Raw genomic sequence first — 20,432 nt, 5'->3', positions numbered from 1 at the left:
TTAAGGAAATTCCCTCTCACAGTCATTAATCATTTGTTTTATTTACGATTTAATAATAATCCGTGGACCATGATCCCATCTTGACAGTTTCTCTCCTGGACCAGAAATACGACGCCAGTTATTGAACTCTAATGTTCATTACCATGTCAAAAAGAGACCGCTACTCTAACCTACCTCGAACCAATTGAACCCAGTCCACGCCTTTATGCCGTGTTGCTTTAGGATCCATTTTAATATTATCCTCTAAACTTCGCTCGTGTTTACTGCCACTTACTACCACTACTAGGGCTAATAAAGTTATTGTCCGTCACACTTGACTAAGTGTGTCGTTTGCGCGATGTGGAAAATTGTAATAAGTTCTGAAGGTGACGACTCTGGTAGCAAGAAATGTAGTGGTGCCTGTGGTGGGGAGAGGCTGAGTGTGTGTTTCGCTGGAGTTAATGAGGAATTAGGAACGTGGTTTCAGTCACTTTGAAGATGTTTTCGCGTTTAATTTTCTTTAAAAAAATTCTTCAATAAACTCTATTACTGCTAACACAAGAAAGGCCCATTCCCGTTAATTCCGACGGGCCACACTGTCATATAAATACTTCAGCGTTTCTGGATTCTTGTTAAAAAAAATACTCCCACCTGCACTTACCTGAAGGTCAGCACATTGACTCCCAGATGACCCCTGTGCATAGGTAGCCAGCCTAAAGTATACATGCTGGCATTTTTCTAAGCGGGACGGCTAGAAGTGATTGCAGTGGACATTAACATATGACGTCATGTTTGGTTTGTTAATTTAAATTCGAAATACATGACGTGTTCCTATCTGCTGCCTCGCGTGAGGTCTCTGACTCATACACCACGATGAAACAGTTATGACAATTAATATGCTAGGCGAGGAGCAACATGTGTGTTGTGCGTTTGGTTTTGCAGGATTTAATTTCAGGCTTGTTATTAGGGTAAGCGAAGTTTTATTACTGAGGCAATGCATAAGCCGTCTTATTCAGATATTAAGTGTAATTACTGGGCATAAAAGACGTATTAGAAAAGTGATTCATTTTCCAGCTTTCATGATGCTTCGTCGCATGTCACATCTTAGATTTAATTAACTTGACTTAACACCTGTTTACAGTCACTTGGGGTTAGGTTAAGAACGTGGCTTTCACAACGGGTGGATTGTGACGTCGTGTAGACTTGTATGTGGCGGCATTTCTGAGGAACCTGTTAGGGGTGGAAGCACACAGGCTTAAGTGTCTGTGAGCGTGGTAATGGTGGCAATTTGAATGAGAGTTTATCTATTACGATGAGCTATTCGATCATCGTAAAGGATACCATAGAATGTTGTTAAATCATCAGTGACTCTCGAGGTACATTAAACACCAATGAGTCGGGAATGTTATGTAATGACGAGCTTCGTAATTTTTATTCCTCGCTGAATTTTATTGGGGTAACCAACGCAAAGTGGGTGGGATGGGCATGGCATGCAGCACGCTGGGTAACAATAAATGCATACAGAATTTCTGTTCGGTTGGTATATACCTGTGGTTTTATCGGAGGATAATATTGGAATGGATCTCTGTTAGATGTTTGGTGTTGAGGAAGTTCTAACTGGGTTGTTTTATTTCGAGTAGTCAGAGAGACCTTGTTGATGGTTCTTATATGGTGATACTGCAGGTCAGTACAGAAATAGCCCAGGAGAAGCAGCAAAATGTTAATATCGTAAAAACGTAAAAGTGTGGAACTTGTTATGGTAAGATTCTAATCACGCACACACGTACGAGACAGAAGCTTGCCCTTTTGACAATGGCAGTTCTGTCTGGCGGACAACTTTGGAAAAAAAGAAAAGATTCTAGCGTCTTCGTCCGGTTGGTGGTGGTGGTGGTGACTCACAGACAGTCAGAATCCACATTCCCCGGTGTCTGTCTGGCAAGCTCTTTGTCCTACTGGAAGGAAGCTTGCAGGTTCTTAAGTTTTCTGAACGTTCCTTCTGGTATGATTCTGTTTAATTCAGTCAACTTTGACCGGGGCTACACCTATCCAGATATTACTCTTACCTGATGTCACAATTTAGGTGCTGTTCCAAGAAAAAATTTTGTGTTCTTAAAACGTTGTGTTTATGTTTAGAAAATTTCCGCTAGTAACCACATTGCACGGCGCTACGTCCCAGAAGACAGTCATCTTCATGCTCGTCGCCGTGAGAACCTGAAACCTCGCCACAAATTAGCAGATTGACTACACGTGTCAATCGAGAACTAGAACAGAAATTAGGTGTCGCTGTGTTCTTGTGTGTCGTCCTCTGACTTTGCGGAGTCTCAATGAAGTTCATGTGCAGTTGTCGGCAAATGAACATGAGGGCATGATGTGACGAGCCGCCGCTGAACCAGACACCGTGACCGCCAGCCCAGCAGAATTACATAACGTGGGAACTCGGCGGGTCAGACGGATTGGGGTCGGCGCTTTGCGAGCGTTTCGTGGTTTGCGCCTTCCATTCTTTATCTGGTTCGTGAGCGCTTAATGCACTGCGTGGTTTTGGGTGCGAGACTACAGTTGTTCTTATTCAACCGTGTTGACCACCTGGAAACTTCTCAAATTACAGTTTGCTCGCAATATTGATCATCCTCCGTGGTTAATTCCTCCACTCACGTTTTGTTTTGAAACATATTGGATCAGTGACTTCAAGAAGTGTATTTGGAACTATCTGTGTAGACAAATTGATATAATTTAGGTCAGTATCTGGACATTCTATTAACAGATTTCTTTGAAAATTACATCTTAACTACTGAGAAATTGTAGGTTTTAACAATTTTTGTTTTAAAATTATCAGCTGTTTATTACTTTGTACAGTATTTATTCAATGCGGATTATATCGGGCGCAGACCGAAATTAAATTAGCCCGATAACTTCAAATTATTTAAGATTTTATTTGGGTCCCCGTTTGTTTTGGAGATCACGTACGGACAGATAGACATACAGGGAATCACCTCCCAGTTATTTTTTTATTTTATTGTACATTCGTTTTGAGGCAAGTACGAATTTACGCCTCAAGTTCCGTACGGCTTAAGATCACTGTAGCAATGTCGCCCTTAAAGACACGGGAATCAAGCCTTTCATGAAGTTTTGGGTCATATCCGAGAAATATCTCGGTTTTACCGATGGAAAGTTGCCGGTGTGTGCATAATTAAGTTTCCATACGGAGACGCATCGTGGAAGATCGTACTTTTTAATGATAGGAGAGTAGCAACGTTATCATGTGATCGATCTGGTGTTGGCGGGAATTAATTTATATTTGCGTAACCGATCCATCACTGTGTTCGCATGCCCTACTTCTTTTGTTTGGTTCGTGTGTGTGTGTGTGTATATATATATATTTTTTTGTTTTCGTTGCTCGACTGTTTTTCTTCATTCATACCTCGTCGTAATGTACCGTTGGATTTCTACCTCATGCCTCTACGTCAGTCTCGGGTTTCTCAACCTGTCTTTTCAGAAAACAAAGCAAAAGGGAAGTCTGTCATGGCGGCTGAGGTCAGGGCTGCGGAAGGATCCAGCAATTTTCCTATTTCTGCTTATTTTTGTGAGAGTTCTCGGAGGAATTATTTTCTTCGAGACAGCCTGTGTGGACCACGCAGTAGATACACGGACCCCCCCCCCCCCCCCCCACCACCACCCCCGATGGTGAAGCATTCTGGATGTAACTCAACCCTATCCATTGCCGTGATTGAAGATGAGTGGAGCTTTATCTCCACTGCGCCTTCACACCGAGAGGGCAAAGTTCAAATCGGTGATATATCAGCGAGCAAAGTGACTGGCTACGGGTTGAAGACAATGGTTCGAGTCTTGGCGTATGTCCCACCCAGCAGCTACTTATTTGTCAGATACTGTTTTGTGTGGAGCTTTACGATCATTTCCCTCTTCAAAACGCCATCTAGGAGACGTTGAAAAATTGCCGTTTGTCTATCCCTTGTGATTGTTTCAGTAAATCTGTGTTACTTTAATCGCCAAAGGTACGACTCCAAATGTCACTTTTTCCGGAAGGGACTCCAGTTAACGGTAGTTGAGTAGCACGGTCCATCCCGAGCATTGAACTCTCTCATCCGAGAGTGACCTTTGATCGGCCCCCGCACCTCGGAAGATCACGGTCCCGTTACCGTGGCCCGCTAGCTTTCCTCTAACACGACAAATCACATGTTCCTATGATCGTATTATCCCTTCCTCCGTTTGCATATTGCTTATAAATAAAATATATCTCAGCATCTGACGGGCAGGCAGGAATTTTTACCAGTAAGTGAAAGTCTCCGGCAATCGACGACGAGAGAGAAAAAAACGCTCTTATAAAAGCAGTTCGTTCCAGGCTCGTTTTTAAAGTTATGCCTACCGTAGTTACAAGGTACCCAGTGTTGGGGTTGAAGTAATGTCTCACCATGACGGAAGTTTCAACATCGCAGCTCCCCTACCATAATATTAAATTCGACTTCTTGTGGTACGACCATCAGGCTCAACCTAGCCTCGAATAAAATGTGTACCGAGGTTCCTTTATTTTGGGACAGTGGGTAAAGCCGGCGGAGCGTGAAGCTAACCACTCACAGCAAACTACTTCCGAGGTTAAGGACGTAGTGAACTATGTCTATACTCCTCTGCACGTTTTCATACAGAGGTTCTGTTATGCACACAATCACAGTGTTTGCCTTTATGATTTTCGCGAGCCCTAACGTGTTCCCGTTCTGGCACACGTCAATTGGATGTCGCGACTTGCAAAATTTGGCATGAGAATTGAAACTTTGCTAAAAAAAAGTGTGACTATAGCACCTTGACGTTACGAAAGAAGTCAACAACCCCCGCAAAAATTTGTTTAGACTACACGCTTTAGACATTTGTCAGAGAAGTTGCCGAGCATGAAGGCGTTGTAAATAATTTAAATCGTAAAGGATTGCGAATTCTCAATTACTGGACGATGCAATTTCGATTGCAGATTTTGATTGGTAGGTAAATTAGAATGTCTTCGTTAACAAACGTAAAAATATGTGCATATGCGTCATTGTCGATATCCCTTGACATTGGATGGATTCGGGTGATAGATTTTTACTACCGATATATTTACTCATGACGTAAGGATATGGCGGTTCCAGATATAATTATGGTATGTCTAGTATTAAATCTCTGAATTCAGTCTTGTACAGAATTGTTTATTCGTGTGTTTAGTCACAGAATTTGATGTCCCATGTCTGGTTACACCGGAAATTTCTCTCCTGTACACAGGATAAAAATAGGAAATTTAGGTTTAGATTAAAAAAAAACATGTAAAACAGGAAGGGACGGGTGTGTTTGTGCGCATGCGGGTGGTGACTTTAAAATGAGTTTAAATGTTTTACTAACAGCTGAAAGGCCTTTGTCAAGAGTAACGCTTCATACTTAACATAAAATATGGGTTACTGCAATTTGTGAGTTCAGCACATAGCCTGCAGTGACTCATACACGTTGGGAGCTCATTCGGTGACAGATATACATTTTTAAGGCCTGTCAGGACATGACTTGTTACATGTATTGTCTACCTCCCTCGTTTCATAAACGACTCTCTGGTGATAGAGTCATGGCGATATAATAATTACACATTTTTTTTATTTTTAGTGTTCTGTCTGACGACAGGTCCATATGAACAGGATCCTTCGATCCTTTTCTCGGACTGGGACCTGTTCATATACGTTCTTGGCAGATGATCCAGAAGCGGTTTGCCATTGCCTTCTTCTGTGTGTGAATGGAGTAATTGTTGGGATGCCACGGAGGAAAACTCCGTGTTGCCTAGACCACGGCCTTGCCCAACACAAGTTATAAATTCAGGCACCGCCGGGAATCGAACCCGAGACCCCAGGATTATAAGGTCAGCGTTCTAACCGCTAGACCACCGTGGCAGGAAAGGAAATGGGATTAGTAAATGACTGATTATATTTTAGTTTGATATATTTAATTTGGCGTGATACCCGATTTCTGCCGAATTTGAACCTACCATCTGAGATTTGAGGTTGTCTCAGTTGGAAGACCGCCACAACATAGAAATTCGACCCTATCATCCGATACAATGCCATGCCGAATATGCAACGTTGACTCGGTTGTCCTTTCAGCAAAATTATGAACCGTTGATATGAAGTTACGTCATCGTGATGCGATTAGGTCAGCGGGAGTTGTCCGGTTTTTAAACTTGTCTGGCCGCCATGTTCCCGTTCTCTAGGTGCAGTCGTGGATGTGGGAGGAGCAGTCTTGGTGACCGAACGCTCTCCTTACATACATTATGAAGCAGTACAACGATACCCATCACAAGAAATGACGCGGGAACTGCCTTGTTTTGGGACGATGTGGCGATATTTACACACGGAACTTTAATACGCTGTTTAGCGTGCCGTATGACACTGAGATATACTTTCGTGCACAGTCGCATGGAAAGAAAAATAAATATATAAATAAAAAACATGACTTTAAAAATAGAGGTTTTAACTTCCGGCGCACCAGGAATTTCTGCTGTATTGTGCTTTAGAACAGAGGATTTAACTTTCAACACATGAGATTATATGCTACATCCTACCCTGTCATTATACGTAAAGGTCACTCCAGGGTTACAGAGATTTCCCAATGGGGGGAACCGCTATTCACCTCTTGCAACTGAGATGATGGATTCTGTAGGGTTCAATGTCATTGCTAGCAACTCTGAAAAGACAGTTCTTAACAGAGGTCGCCATGACGGCTTGAATTCCGTTGTCAGGGTTACGGCGTGTTATTACGAAATGGGTTGTAATCATTGCTAACGAAGCGCACAGTCCGTCAGAAGTTCATTGTCAAATCGAGTGCGTATTATTTCCGGTTTGCTTCGTGGTGTAACGGTACTGCATGTCATAACCTCATTTTAGGGTGGGCCGCCTTTTCTGACAAGAATGCTTTATTAATAGCATTCACAAGAAGATGATAAGTGACAGAGGATGGTTGTGTGGTTCTCATAAAGTGATCTAATCCCCGTGTCTCTTTGTGATGGACGCAGCTTAGGCATATATATATATATATATATATATCTCGCGTCCCATTGGCGGGACTGGAAGTGTTTTAATGGAGCAGACCTGCTGTTGACGGACGATGTTATTTATACGCATAATATTACACAGGTATTAAGCTACTTACAGGCTTTGTTATTTTAAGTTTTACCCCATAACGAGAAATGTTTCGAACGAAGGTTAAGGGTTGAGTAATGCGTTAATTATACTTAATGTTATGAGCTGGGATATCACGAGGGACATGGAAAGATAATATTAAAAAGGGAAAGAAGTAGGATGTAAGGATTGAAGGCGGACGTTACTAGCTCAGGATATTGTGAAGTTTGATCTTGTGTTGGTGGTACCGGTCAAGAAGGAATTCTCACTCTAAATTTAATCAAGATCTTAAGCACTTGTCAGCAATTGAGATGTCTTACTCACTCACCTACTCCTTCAAACGTGTGCTTGGAATTAAGACTTCTTAATTTTCATTCCGCGTGTTGACTACCTAAAACGTGTTTTATGTCAATGTACGTGGTTTACCATAAATAGCTTGTGACTGCAAAACTATGTAACACATGCTGTTTTTGCTCTGAACATGGGTGTATTCACGTAATACCGAGGTTACGACCTGTTTCCATGGCCCTAGAAAACTCTTTGAGATGGGTGTGCCCTCTATGTGCAACTCTGCAGGGAAGAAATCCGTGACCAGACCTGGTAGTTACCTGAGAAACACTACAGGAAAAAAAATCGTGCACAAGACATAAAACAGACTCTAAAATGAACACGTGGAGTACAGAGAACACGGAATTGAATTTGGGATTGATTGGTACCGACACTGGCTAAGTCAGAAAGGAAGAAATATAGAAACAAAGAAAGGAAAACAGCAAAAATGATATTACAAAATAAAGACTATGGAAGATATATGAAGGGGGGGGGGGGGGTATAAAGGAACAGAGAAAAACAGAGAGAGAATAAGATAAGAGACATTCTTCCACCCATCCCGACCCCAAATAGGTCTTGCTCCTTGTGGTTCAGAGGACGTTCGCGCGTTCAGTTCTGCGTAGTGAAGACTGTACTTGCAGTCAGGTCGGACTGGGATGTAATATCGCTGGGTCGTATACCACGCCTGCCTCCGCCGTGTTCACCGGACAGCGGAACATGTCCCCTGGACAGGCAGCGAGTTCACGACCTCGCAGCAGGTTCTGCCGTAGTTTAATGGGCAGGCGGACAAGAAAGGGTCACGAGTGGGGGGGGGGGGGGTCGCTGCGGTGCGAGTCAGTTGTTCTGTCCAATGCAGAACCAAGGGTATAAGCCACGGCATGTAACTGGCTTATTACAACGGGAATGAAAAATGCGTAATAAATAAAATAAATTAATGAAAACCACAAATAAATAACTCCTGACTTCCCCACCCAGTCTTCCAGTATTCTGCGGGGTGAAGAGGCCCGGGGCGTGAAGCTAATAATTCACCTTCTCTAGGTCAGTGGTATTCAACCTTTTTTGTTCGCGTACCCCCAGATATAATTTATCTTAAACTTTGTACCCCCAAATTTGCTGGTGTATAATTCAAGTTATACATAGTATATAATCTACATCTAAAATAAATTAAATAAATTACATTACTGATTATTCAGTGTTTATCATAATTTTTTTTTTAAATTTCACGTACCCCCTAAGATGTCTTCGCGTACCCCAGGTTGAATACCACTGGTCTAGAGCCCCCTTAAATCTGCGTGGCGCGGTGCATAGTCAAGCAACACGAAAAAGTTTACTTTTTACCACAAAGATCAAAGGTCAGATTGTGTTCTGGGTTGTGGCCAGTGTTTTTGAAGAACAGAGGTAAATACATGTCGAGGAAATTTATAATGTGTACTCGCCACGTAGCAGTTGTTGGGGTGGCTTTATCAAGATGGCCGGGCATATATCACGTCCGAGGAAACAAGCTTACAGAAATGTTTTGGCTTGCAACTTCTTTTTGTGGAAGACTTGGTAATAATATTGATGATGAACGATTGTGTAGGCACTTGGTTGGCTGACCTGTAAAAACCAGAACGACTTATAGTGACACCCCCCCCCCCCCCAATACCAAATCTAATTGAAATCCTTCGACTGTCTGAGGAGATTAAACATGGAAACAAACCGTTCTTTACTTTCTACGTCTCGTGTACAGAATGTTTGGTGATGTTAGGACATCATCTTCGATTTCATTCCTACCTATTCCCCTTCTCTATGTTTCTTCACTTCATCATTTCTTCCCCATTTATTAAAATCCTTTTCCTCTTCTTTTCATTCTTTATCAGATCTCTTCCTCTCCTCCTTGCCTTTCCGAGTGAGAAACGCGTAATTATTATCTAACGGTGTTCTAACCTCAGTTCATGTAGGTTGTCTCGGAATGAGTTGGCAAGTTCATGGCTGATTTGTGAAAGCCTATTTCTAGGCACTATCCAGTCAGTCATTTCCTGGATAGACCAAGGAAGACCACGAAGAATTTCTGCGTGTTCTGTACTCTCAGACCGATAAGCAAACGGAGTATCCGTCTAAGCCCGGAGGTCGCTTGTAATGGTCAGCGTTTCGCTCTTGCATTTATGATGCGATTACGTCACCTCTACCGTGAATTATCGAAGTGGAACAGACTCGATATAATTTCAGCTCTGTTATTATTATTGTTAACGTTGCTGAAGCCAGGGAGAAAGTCATAGAACTTTACACTTTCTCTCCTTGCACCGTAATCCTGTTGTATTAACGTTTTGGTCCATGTAATGAATTCTTACATCTAGCTCTCCTCAAGGAAATGAACTTAACACGCAGTTTTCTGCCTGAGTTTTTTGTTGTTGTTGTGTTTTTCTCGGCGATCTTTGTAATGGAGAGGTATTGTGTTTTCTTTGCGGTAAGGACTGAATTCTTAAATATTGCCCAGACGAGCTTCCAGGGGTCGCCATCTCGACACAGGTTTTCCTTGGTTTTCCTCTGTCTTCAAGCAAATGCTAAGATGGTTCCCAAGTTCCAAGTTGCCACTGCAAGCTTCTCATGCAGCCCTCCCGATTTAAATTAATCAAAATTTACCCCCCCCCCTTAACGCCGTCAAAATTTACCCCCCCTCCCCTCAGTAGGAACTTCTAAATTATGTCCTAAACTTCCAAATTAATAGTCTCAGCTTTCTCTAATACAAAATTTCAAAATTCCGTCTTTTATGCCAATCATCACACTTCACTCTTACTTTATCCTTAACAGAAGGACGAGCGGGCATTGCCTGGGGACCTTCTAGCTATAAGATGCTCTTTCTCCCCCCCAGATATCGAAGTGTCTCTCACTTCTCCCCCACCAATTTCCTCTTTCTCTCTCTCTCTCTCTTTCCAGGGGTCAATCAGAAAATTATTGTAGACGGGATTACATTGGTGGTAACGGTTGCCTTGATCATAATCGCCCTGATGAAGGAGGCAGCAAGGACCTCCGAAACGTTGGTAAACTTCGGCGGTACATCACAGAAGACAAGCCATCTCTGTAATCACCGCCGTGAGAACCTCAAATCTTACAATTTTTTTTATTATTCTGCATCGACGTGTTTCGGAAAAGAGGCAAATTTAAAAAAAAGGGATGAAGAAGAAGGTATGAGGACGCCGAGGAATGAAAATACGAAGGAAGTTATTCTTCGTTGGATTTGAACGGGCTTTTATACTAGTTAATATTACACTGATGTGCTCTTAATTTACGCTCCACGCTCAACAGAGCTTCTTAGTAAGATGAACTAGCCCTTAAATTAAGGGAGTGGCTTAGTTTTAAGAATTTGGAGACCAAGTGCTGAGGAGTTCATTTGTGCCCGAAAGACGACAAAAATACACAATGAGGAGATTTATATTTGTATTCCTAACCAAATTATCAAGACGTTTAAAGGTTTGGCGTGAAAATCTAAAAGCAAGAGTACACTTGGGAGACATAGATAGAAATGGCAGTATATTATTTAAAAGTGATCCTACTGAATGTGGTGGATGGATCTGAATCAAGGTCAAATGTTTGGGTTTTGTAAACACGGCAGTGATGTATCGGATTTTTTTTAAAAAAAAAAAACGTAGAACAGCTGAGGCTAGCTTATTTTTACCTGGAGTGGTTTTTTCAGTGTTGTTAGATGATGCATACCTCGGTACACGTCACGTGCCCATTATCGCCCTACAAGAAGCAGGAGGCCTTGATTAGGCGCCATATTGCCGCAACATCGAAGATTGCCTTTCTTCTATTGTTTTTTTTTTTAAGTTACGAATTGTTGGGTGCGCTGAAGTCTTCTTTCTGTGGGGAGAAATGCTTTAGTCACTATGTTGTAAGACCGGTTCACCTTCGGGTAACATGTGATCACGTGGTCTTACATCGTCCGATACATGCCGTAGCCCAAGATATGCAGACGGAATTTCATTTATATACAGTTGATGCTTAAATGATGACGAACTCGAAAAACATTTTCTGTCCCCTATAAATAACAATATTAAAAGAAACACGATTAATTATTTAATTTTAAAACGACAAACCGGCGTTTTATTTATATAAACAAAATTAGTGACTTTAAGAATTTTGGGTAGTGTGCCCTATGTTTCGCCACGGGAAATTTCTTTCAGGACGTTAATTTGTTCCGAATTTGAGTGAGACTAATAAAATAAGTAAAGCTCTCCCCCACACACGCCGTTGAGGCGCTTGGGGGGGGGAGGGGAGAAGGCACAGCTCCTACTTATTCATGACCTCGGCACTAAATTCCAATTCAAAGCGGTAAAACGTGATATAATTAACATTTTTTAAAAATTACATTATGACCCGTGTGTAATGGGTGGTTGTGAAATCAGTCTTATGAAAGGCTTTGTGTGATTGTATGCAGCTGGCCTGGGATTTTTAAGACAGGCAAATGAGTGAAGGGTGAGCTGGAAGTATAGGCCTTGGGATACAAGAAATATATACAGAATTTTAATGAGAAAACCGCTTCTCAATTTTCATTCCCTTTCAATAGCTACTTTGAGTTAGGTCTTGGGGTAATGTTTCGGTGTTGAAGACGTTGAATCTTCAAGTTATGTTGCCAAATCTCACCCCGATTTTCAGTTGTATTGTGTGCCTGGTAACGCTATTTGTTAGAACTTCGGTCCCAGGTTTGATTCTCGGCCTCAGTACCGTTTATCCTGACTGAATTATTTTGCATTTTCCTCGGCCCTTCCTGGCAAATGATAATCGTAGGTACCTTAAGACAGAATAGTCCGATTCCTTCCATATCCTTTGTAATTCATTCTTCCTTAACGTGGCGGCTCTTAAAATGAACCGGGAAACTGTATTGGATGTTGAATGGACCAATCGCCGATTTTCTCTGCACATTCGGGGTGTAACTGAGAAGACCAGGTTAGAATGACAAAGCCGAAGGTTATCCACAAGGTATAAGGATTGATAATCCATTATTTAATCACGAACAAGAAACAGAAAAGACAACTCAAATTGAGACCATGTAGAAATACACATTATAACTGTTTTAAGCTTCGGGCAGTGTGAAGTTGTCCATTAAGTCTTCAGTTTGCTGCGTGGTAATGAAACAATGTGAAGTCCGGTCAGGTTGGTGACCTTGGCAAGAGATCCTGGTGACCGGACAATGAAATTGGATCAGGGGAGATTTTATCGTGAACCATAATACCGCCCCATGGGCGAGGTGCAGTCAGCTTAACTGTGCCTCGTCTATACCCGGAACCTCTCCTGCCTTTTGTACGTTCGAAGAAAAACCGTACAGAACCTATTAGGTTTACTTCAGATCATTGTTTCCTCTTAAAAGCTGAAGTTCTTCACGTGATCAATGCATTTGTTCGTGAAACTGCGTTGGGGAGTGGAGGACTAGCTCCACGCAGTCCTAATCTCGACACTAGATCAGTGAATGGTTTGCTCCGGTAGCTTTACGTGTGAGGGAGTGTCCGCGTATCCGCTGGCAAAGAGAATTGTCTGTTCTCCTACTAGAAGTCAAACCACGTCCGTCCACATCGTGATAATTCACGTGTTGATTGTCATATCTTGTTCCTAGGAACGAGTTTTAGTCAAATTTGAGGTGCTTTTGGGACGATATTAGTCAGGGATCAGACAGGTCTACGACTTTATCTCGAAGTCTGAACGAGATTTTTAGGAAGAAATGGAGTAAACCGATTACAGCGTAATTATTTCTTTATACGAGTAAGCTGATCTCATTTTAGACATTTCCCATCATATTCAAAATTCATTGCCCTTTTCTCTCTTTCATTTTCCTGTTCCAGCTTTTATTTATATCACATCTTTATCTTTTGCTCTCATTTTCTTCCTGTTTTGTGTTCTCTCCTTTCCATACCACACGTGTTCGTGCTCTGTCTAAATGTGGACGGTCTCCAGCCCCAAGTAGCGAGCGATTACCCGGAGACATTTTCTCAGGTTCACTACAGAGTCGGCAGAACAGCTGTCTGTGCACACCGAGCGAGATAACCCGACCACAAGTAGCTGGTCACACACACACACACCTTTATTTCATCTCAGGTCGGCTTCGTTCATCCCAAGCAGCATGGAGCACGGCTGTGACCACGTTACATCAAACAAGACGCCATGTCGCAGTCATTTGCGTAGTCAATTGTCACGCCAAGGCTCGATTGCTCGGTTTTTGTGAGTGGCGTGTGAAGTACCGTGAGCTGCGGTAGTTTGTTTCTTTGTTTGTTAGCTGAGCGCCTGTACGTGGCCACCCACTTTGTAAATTTTGTTTGGAAACTTTCATAACGACAGTGCTTCTCGCTCGACTGTCACTGAGAACGTCAAACACTACCACCATATTTGTTCACGACGTTTATTTCTTTAAGATTTTTTTTTAAAGTTTCCCACGGCGTTATCGTCTCTTCGTTCGTCTCCTCGCACGTGCAGGAATAGGGGAATTCTGCTCACCGCAGCGCCATGTTTCGTTGTCATGCCCCGGCTTCTTCACGGATTCAGTATCTTCGGTAATTTGGTTTCATGTAGGGCTGAAGTTTACGTGGAATGAATAAATTAATAAATAAACGAAGCACGCGTGGGGCAAATGGGACATGAACGCTATCTTGTATCTTCATCCAGCTGATATCCAGTACACACACACCTTCCAGAATGTTTTCTGACCATAATTTTTAATGAATTCCTCGTCTATCTGATGCGTGGTATGTGCCCCGTCGTCCGTCGTGTCGTCTTTCGTCTGATAAACCTCACGATGAAGCTCATCACTGTGAAGTTTTCTCCGTTCTTCTTATAATGCCATCTGCTACTCAGGTCCAAATATTATCTTCAGAACTGTGTTCCCAAACATGTATCTAGTTATGAATGTTTCGGAGACGTTTACTGACTCCATCTTTAGGGCAGAATGTTCTGTCCTCGTTGTGAATGACCTGATTTTACACCGGAATTATTGTTGTCTTTTTCTAGAGGAAAGTACGCGACGGTGAGGCGCTGCAGACACCGGTCCAGTGGTCAGCGGTTCGCAGCCAAGTTTCTGCGCAAACGACGACGCTCGGCGGACTTGCGGCCCGAGATTCTGCACGAGGTGGCAGTCCTCGACGCCTGTGCCTCGTCCACCCGCATTGTACGCCTGCACCAGGTCTTCGAATCCGCTCACGAGATGATCCTTCTGCTCGAGCTGTGAGTTCCACGACTTTTATTCAAATCCACCAAAAAGTTCTGCCAACTTCCGTGCCAATTCTCGAGGTCCACAAACACCGAACTCCGTGGAAGAAACAAAAGACTTGAGCGTTTATGTTTGTACTTTCTGTTTCCAGCGCCTCTGGAGGCGAGCTGCAGATGCTATTGGATAAAGACGAAGTGCCTGAGGAGAGACAAGTGAAGAGGTTGATGCGTCAGATACTGGACGGTCTCATATACCTCCACTCTATCAACGTGGCACACCTGGACATTAAGGTAAGATGGGCTCTGTTAGTTTCGGAAATCGAATGGAAATTTTTCTGTCGATCAAACTCGTTGGAATATAGTGCCCTCATGAAATCATCCAACCTCATCACAGACACTTATCTTTAAATGAATGACACTTACGCAAAATGGAGAATTTGTTGTAGTGCAGGGGTTCTCATCCTTTTTCGCTGGCGTAACACTAATTCTGATTTAACACATTAAATGTACCACTAACCAAATGCGTTCAGAAAAAACTTATTTGTGTTAATATTATCTTTTAATTTTCTTACTTACTTCGTGCACCACTCAACATTGGCTCTCGTACCACCAATGGTACGCGTACCATAGGTTGAGAAACGCTGTTGTAGTGGATAAAGGGAGCACGCAATGTGGGGGAATCTGTTGGTGCTTGTTGCGGCAATAACATAAAGAAGTATGAGATGCACAGGACATGTAGCACGAATTTTGGTGCAGTGCGTATAACACGTCTTAACCAATTGAATTCAGCCCAAGTATTCAACCTAATTTATTCTCTTTAGGATAGGGTTCGCTGTTGGGCTCATGTGGGCACTTTAATGAACCCTCACGTGTGCCATAATAGGCAGGCAGTTCGTTGACCAGCTGAGCAACTGTTACGTTTACAAGAAGGACTCTCGTTGAGTGAATTTAGTAATGGATTAAATAAAACATTAATTTATCCGTTTGTTAGCTTTTTAAGCAGTAAAATGTATGATTTTGTAGTGCAGTGTCTTGGGTGTTGATCAGATCTGTCAGCGGTGGGCTTCGTAACAAACACCAAGGCCAATTAACAGATGCAGAATACTGAAGGTCATTTAAAAATCTTGTGTGCTTAATAGCGGAGTTCGCTTTATTATTAATGTTATGTCCATATTTCTTCTATGCCTTTCAAGGTTAACTGCGTTTTCATATGGCGAGATGTCTCTTTTAGATGAACGCAGTGGAAGTTTCAAGGCCTGTTCTCTGTCCTTCACAGATTTAAAGCAAACTGAGAAATGCATATTCAGTAATTTCATGTGTGATATTTGTACGCACGCGTGATATTTGGGGGGGGGGGGGGGGGTAAGAGATGTCAATACGTCATATCTCTCAGTCGATGACTTGTGTGATCAGGTTTTTGTGTGCAGATCGTAACACAGGATGAAAAATGCGCCAGATCTATTCACGTGACCACTAACAGCGTCCTGTGTGTAACCGCTGCTCTGTCGAAACGTGACCTTCTTAAGGCTTTGACCGGGATGTTCTTTTGTTAAATCTTATGTGATTCGACTTCTAATGGTTAAGTGAAGTGTTTTCTTCGCGGTACGGTCTGGATTCGTAAATATTATGAAGATGAGCTTCGGCTTCAAAGGGTTAACCAGCTGATTTTCGTAATGGTGAGGTGTAGTGTTTTCTTCGCGGTACGGGCTGAATTCGTAAATAATATTCAGACGATCTTCGCCTTCAAAGGGTTAAAAGGTGCACATAGAAGTGCTCAGTTAAATCAGCTGAATAATCTCTTCATCCTAACACACAAATAATTGGGTTTATGTCCACTGGAGACGTCTATTTTAAAAGGTGGAATATGAACACCTGTGGTCTTGGGATGTGCGTACTCATGGGTACCTGGGTTTAAATACCTCTTGGATAATGGGTGTTTGTCCTCGTTTCTTTGCAAAGGGAAAAGACGAACAGAGATGATGACTGAAAGGAAATAAAAGTTAAAGAAGGGAGAGAAAGAGAGGAGGAATTAAAAGGAAGACAGTGGTAAAGAAGGAGAATAATGTCGCAGTTGAGTTGGCAGGACTGCTGTTTTATATTTCTCTGTTTTGTTTTACGGTAATAAATAAAAAGAAAAATCATTGTGTTTGCATTTCGTGGATGGATTCTCAGAAAGACTTAAAAAATATACATAATAATATAAAAATAAGTGTACAAAACAAAACTGTTTACACTATAAAGGAATTTAGTGTAAACAGTTTTGTTTTGTACACTAAACGGTATGCAAGGTTTTTAAGATACATAATAATGTTAATTGAAATTTATCTAAACGAGATAATTGTGCAAAATGTAGAATAATAATAACAGAATGAAGTTGTTGGAATTGCTCGTTACGTCGGTGATGCGAAGTGATTCTTTGCTTTTGAACATTTTGATGGACGCATGTAGGTATGATGTCATTACCTCTACATGCACGAAGGTCGCTAGCAGGTCTGGTTGTAGTAGATACAAGAGTTAGGGTTAGTCCATGAAAATACAGGGTGTCCCCAAAAAAATTACATTTACACACACTGGTGTATGCTTGTCCGTCATTTACTCGCCGAGGTGGACTGTGTCCCGGTGATAATTGTGAACCCCTACACTCGGTTCGCAAATTCACTAAGTGCCAGTGGTGACGTTTGCAATAGTTCGGTTTATTAAAATGTCTTTATTTCACTCGTTAAATATATGTGTACATATTTTTGGTACATCCTGTAAGCGCAACGTCTGAATCAAATCGATTTCAAAATGTACGTTGATTATATGTCGAATTACCACAGCACAAACATTATCATGATCGTCAGACTGTCGAATGTTCTCGGTTTTTGAGGTAGTTCCCTCTGAAATGTCGCCATGTTTACCTTTTCGACACACGGTGTCCAGAAAGCTCTGCACTGGAATCAAATCGCCGTAAAAACCTCGTGGTATTTAACAAGGAACCGAGTAAAATCTAAAAGAAAGGAACTCTTGTCTGTTCAACTACGTAGACCTTAAAGTGTTGAAAGTGACAGTTGTTAACAGTGGGTGATATTTGAGGTTCTCATCGTCGTGATGACGGAGGCAGTAAGTAGCACCGAAACACCAGAACCAAGGGAAACCACGAAAAGCCTCGCGATATCCGACCTCCGGGACAAGAATCGAACCATGTGACCGCGAAGTATGGTTTTACGAAGACACTTTAGTGTCTTCGTATGGAATTAAAGTCGTGTCTTCTGTTGAAGCACAAAAGCGACTGTCTCAGAGTGTCTTAGGTTCCTAGAAGTGAGTTTAATTGATGGCCTCACCGAAGGGCAGTGGCAAAAGATGGTGACAACAGGATGTGTGAGGGGTAGTTGACCCAGAACGAGCGTGAGAAATTAAATGCTTCATATTAACAGCCCCCTCCTCCCCCTCTTGGGCTCTAATAACAAACATAACATCTTCTATCGGGACTTGTCCATCCCATATGCAGCAGCACCAATTTAGGGACTGTGGGACAGAGTGGTCGGTACGTGCGACAGTGGCTTAAGTCAGTGGCAATGGAATTTATGCTACTAGATTCAAGATGCTGGAAACGGCTTTAAGCAGTTTTTAATTTAATCGGAGGCAGAGATGGGCAGATCTTGGAGCAAGTTTGGAGAAATAATATGAACATAAAGATATCCGTCTTCTGGGTTATTGCGCTGTGTAGTCTGGTCGATGTTAACCAACGTTTCAGAGGTCATACTGCCTCCGTCATCAGGGCGATGAAGATTTCTGTCTTCTGGGTTGTTGCGCTGTGTAGTCTGGTCGCCCTGATGACGGAGGCAGTATGACCTCTGAAACGTTGGTTAACATCGACCAGACTACACAGCGCAACAACCCAGAAGACAGAAATCTTCATCGCCCTGATGACGGAGGTAGTATGACCTCTGAAACGTTGGTTAACATCGACCAGACTACACAGCGCAACAACCCAGAAGACAGAAATCTTCATCGCCCTGATGACGGAGGTAGTATGACCTCTGAAACGTTGGTTAACATCGACCAGACTACACAGCGCAAGAACCCAGAAGACAGAAATCTTCATACTCTGATGACGAAGGCAGTATGACCTCTGAAACGTTGGTTAACATCGACCAGACTACACAGCGCAACAACCCAGAAGACAGAAATCTTCATTCTCACCACTGTGAAAACCTCAAGTCTTACAATATGAACATACATCTAGACGTAGGGACTCTTTTCTTTGCCCTTGTCTGAAATGTTTTCTGTTGACATGATGTTGTGCCAGCCACTTTCATGCTGTGACCGTAATAACTGAGACGAATGCCCTAAACTTTGTGCCACGTTTGGAGGTTTCTTTACCGTGATCATTGCACTGAAAGGTACGCTTTAAATTCCAGACCACGTTTATATTTGAATGCGTTTTACTGAAAGGGACTAAGACTGACTCTTAACCCACTCATGCATAGATTGATTGGCTGTGAAGTAAGCTGGGGAATTCATTTACTGAATTGAGTGTTACAGAATGACTGCAGTACAGTTCCATTAGAAAGTTGTTAACCAGACAGGTTTTTTTGTTTGTACATTTTTTTGCATTTGAACTTCCGCAGTGTCAGAGTAGTTGTTCTGGATTGTGATGCTGTGTTGACTCGCCAGGTAGGGACGTATTAGTCCTCTCGACGTCTTTGCCGTGAGAATTTAGAATCTTCACAGTAAATGTTTATTTACTTTTTAACTTAGTGGTGTATTTTAAATAAATTAGTCCCACCTGCTCAAATAATTTCTCGCCTCACATTTAGCTGCTTTTTTTATTAATCTCAAAATTCTTATTTCTATATGTCAGACATTTGCATAGAACTTAATCTGCTTCTGAGAAAGTTCTGTTCAAATAAGGAAGCTACACAATGAACTCTGAAAATAAAAGCATCAGGAGTTATTTTGGCTTGTATTCGAAGTAAACGCCGTCTCTCGGAGTTCTGATCATATATAGAAATCAATTAACATCTATGCAAGTGCGGTGTGCGGAAAGGTGTTTATGTAGTAACTTATGAGCAAACCTGTACCTACAGGAAAAAGTTAAAAATTGCAGCCTGAAACTTGTTAACCTCGTCAGACCCAGGTGTTCGGCTTCAGACCGAATTCTTGATTCTCGAAACACTTTAGAGTTACACCCGTAAAAAAAAAAAATATTCTGAAAGCCAAAGGTGGGCTATTAACAAGATAACTACACAGTCTTAACAGGCGTATTGCGTCTACTTCTTTTGGTCCACTCTTACACGAAGAATGTGGCCGTAACTTGTTATGGTAAGAGACTCGTTGCAAAAAGTATTTTATTCCATTTCTGTTTTTGGTTTATACAACATAGTTAAATAACTATCGCCAAGAAGCGAGTTCTTATGGAGAAGCTATAAGTCGCTCAGCTAGTTAAATGTTTTGGTTCATTACCATTCTCACGAGAGGTTGCGAACTTTCCCTGCCCTGTACATCCAGTCCTTATCCTCAACACTATTTAATTAAGATCCATTTTAATATTATCCTCACGTTTTTGGTTAGGCCTTGTGACTTGTCCCTTCCATCGAGGTTTTCCAACAGAAAATGTGTATGCATTTCTCATATTACTTTGCGTGCTGAATGTCCCATTCATCTCATCATCCTTGATCTTGATCGTGCTGGCAGTGATTGATCAAGAATCAAGAGTTCTCACGACGTTTTAGAGGTATATTCAGGGTAGACAATTTTACAGTACATATGTCCCACTAACAGTGAAACTCGCCACGATAGCATGCATCAGTATCAGCAGCAGCGAGGTCGCAT

The 20,432-nt window shown here is 42.0% G+C and overlaps 1 protein-coding gene across 1 annotated transcript in view; it reads left to right on the top strand.

The window, feature by feature from the left end:
- LOC110839673 (uncharacterized) overlaps positions 1-20,432 on the top strand; it is a 178,096-nt gene that overhangs the window by 152,294 nt on the left and 5,370 nt on the right. The window contains exons 5-6 of the mRNA XM_087356503.1: positions 14,418-14,630; positions 14,768-14,906. Coding sequence (XP_087212629.1) covers positions 14,418-14,630; positions 14,768-14,906 — 352 coding nt within the window. The remainder of the gene's footprint in view (positions 1-14,417; positions 14,631-14,767; positions 14,907-20,432) is intronic.

This window comes from Zootermopsis nevadensis, unplaced genomic scaffold, assembly GCF_977971745.1.
Source record: "Zootermopsis nevadensis isolate Lab colony 2312 unplaced genomic scaffold, Znev_1.0 Znev_ptg000027l, whole genome shotgun sequence".
Taxonomy (NCBI): domain Eukaryota; kingdom Metazoa; phylum Arthropoda; class Insecta; order Blattodea; family Termopsidae; genus Zootermopsis; species Zootermopsis nevadensis.
Note: the sequence above shows the minus strand (reverse complement) of the source record. Positions and strands in the feature narration are given on the sequence as shown.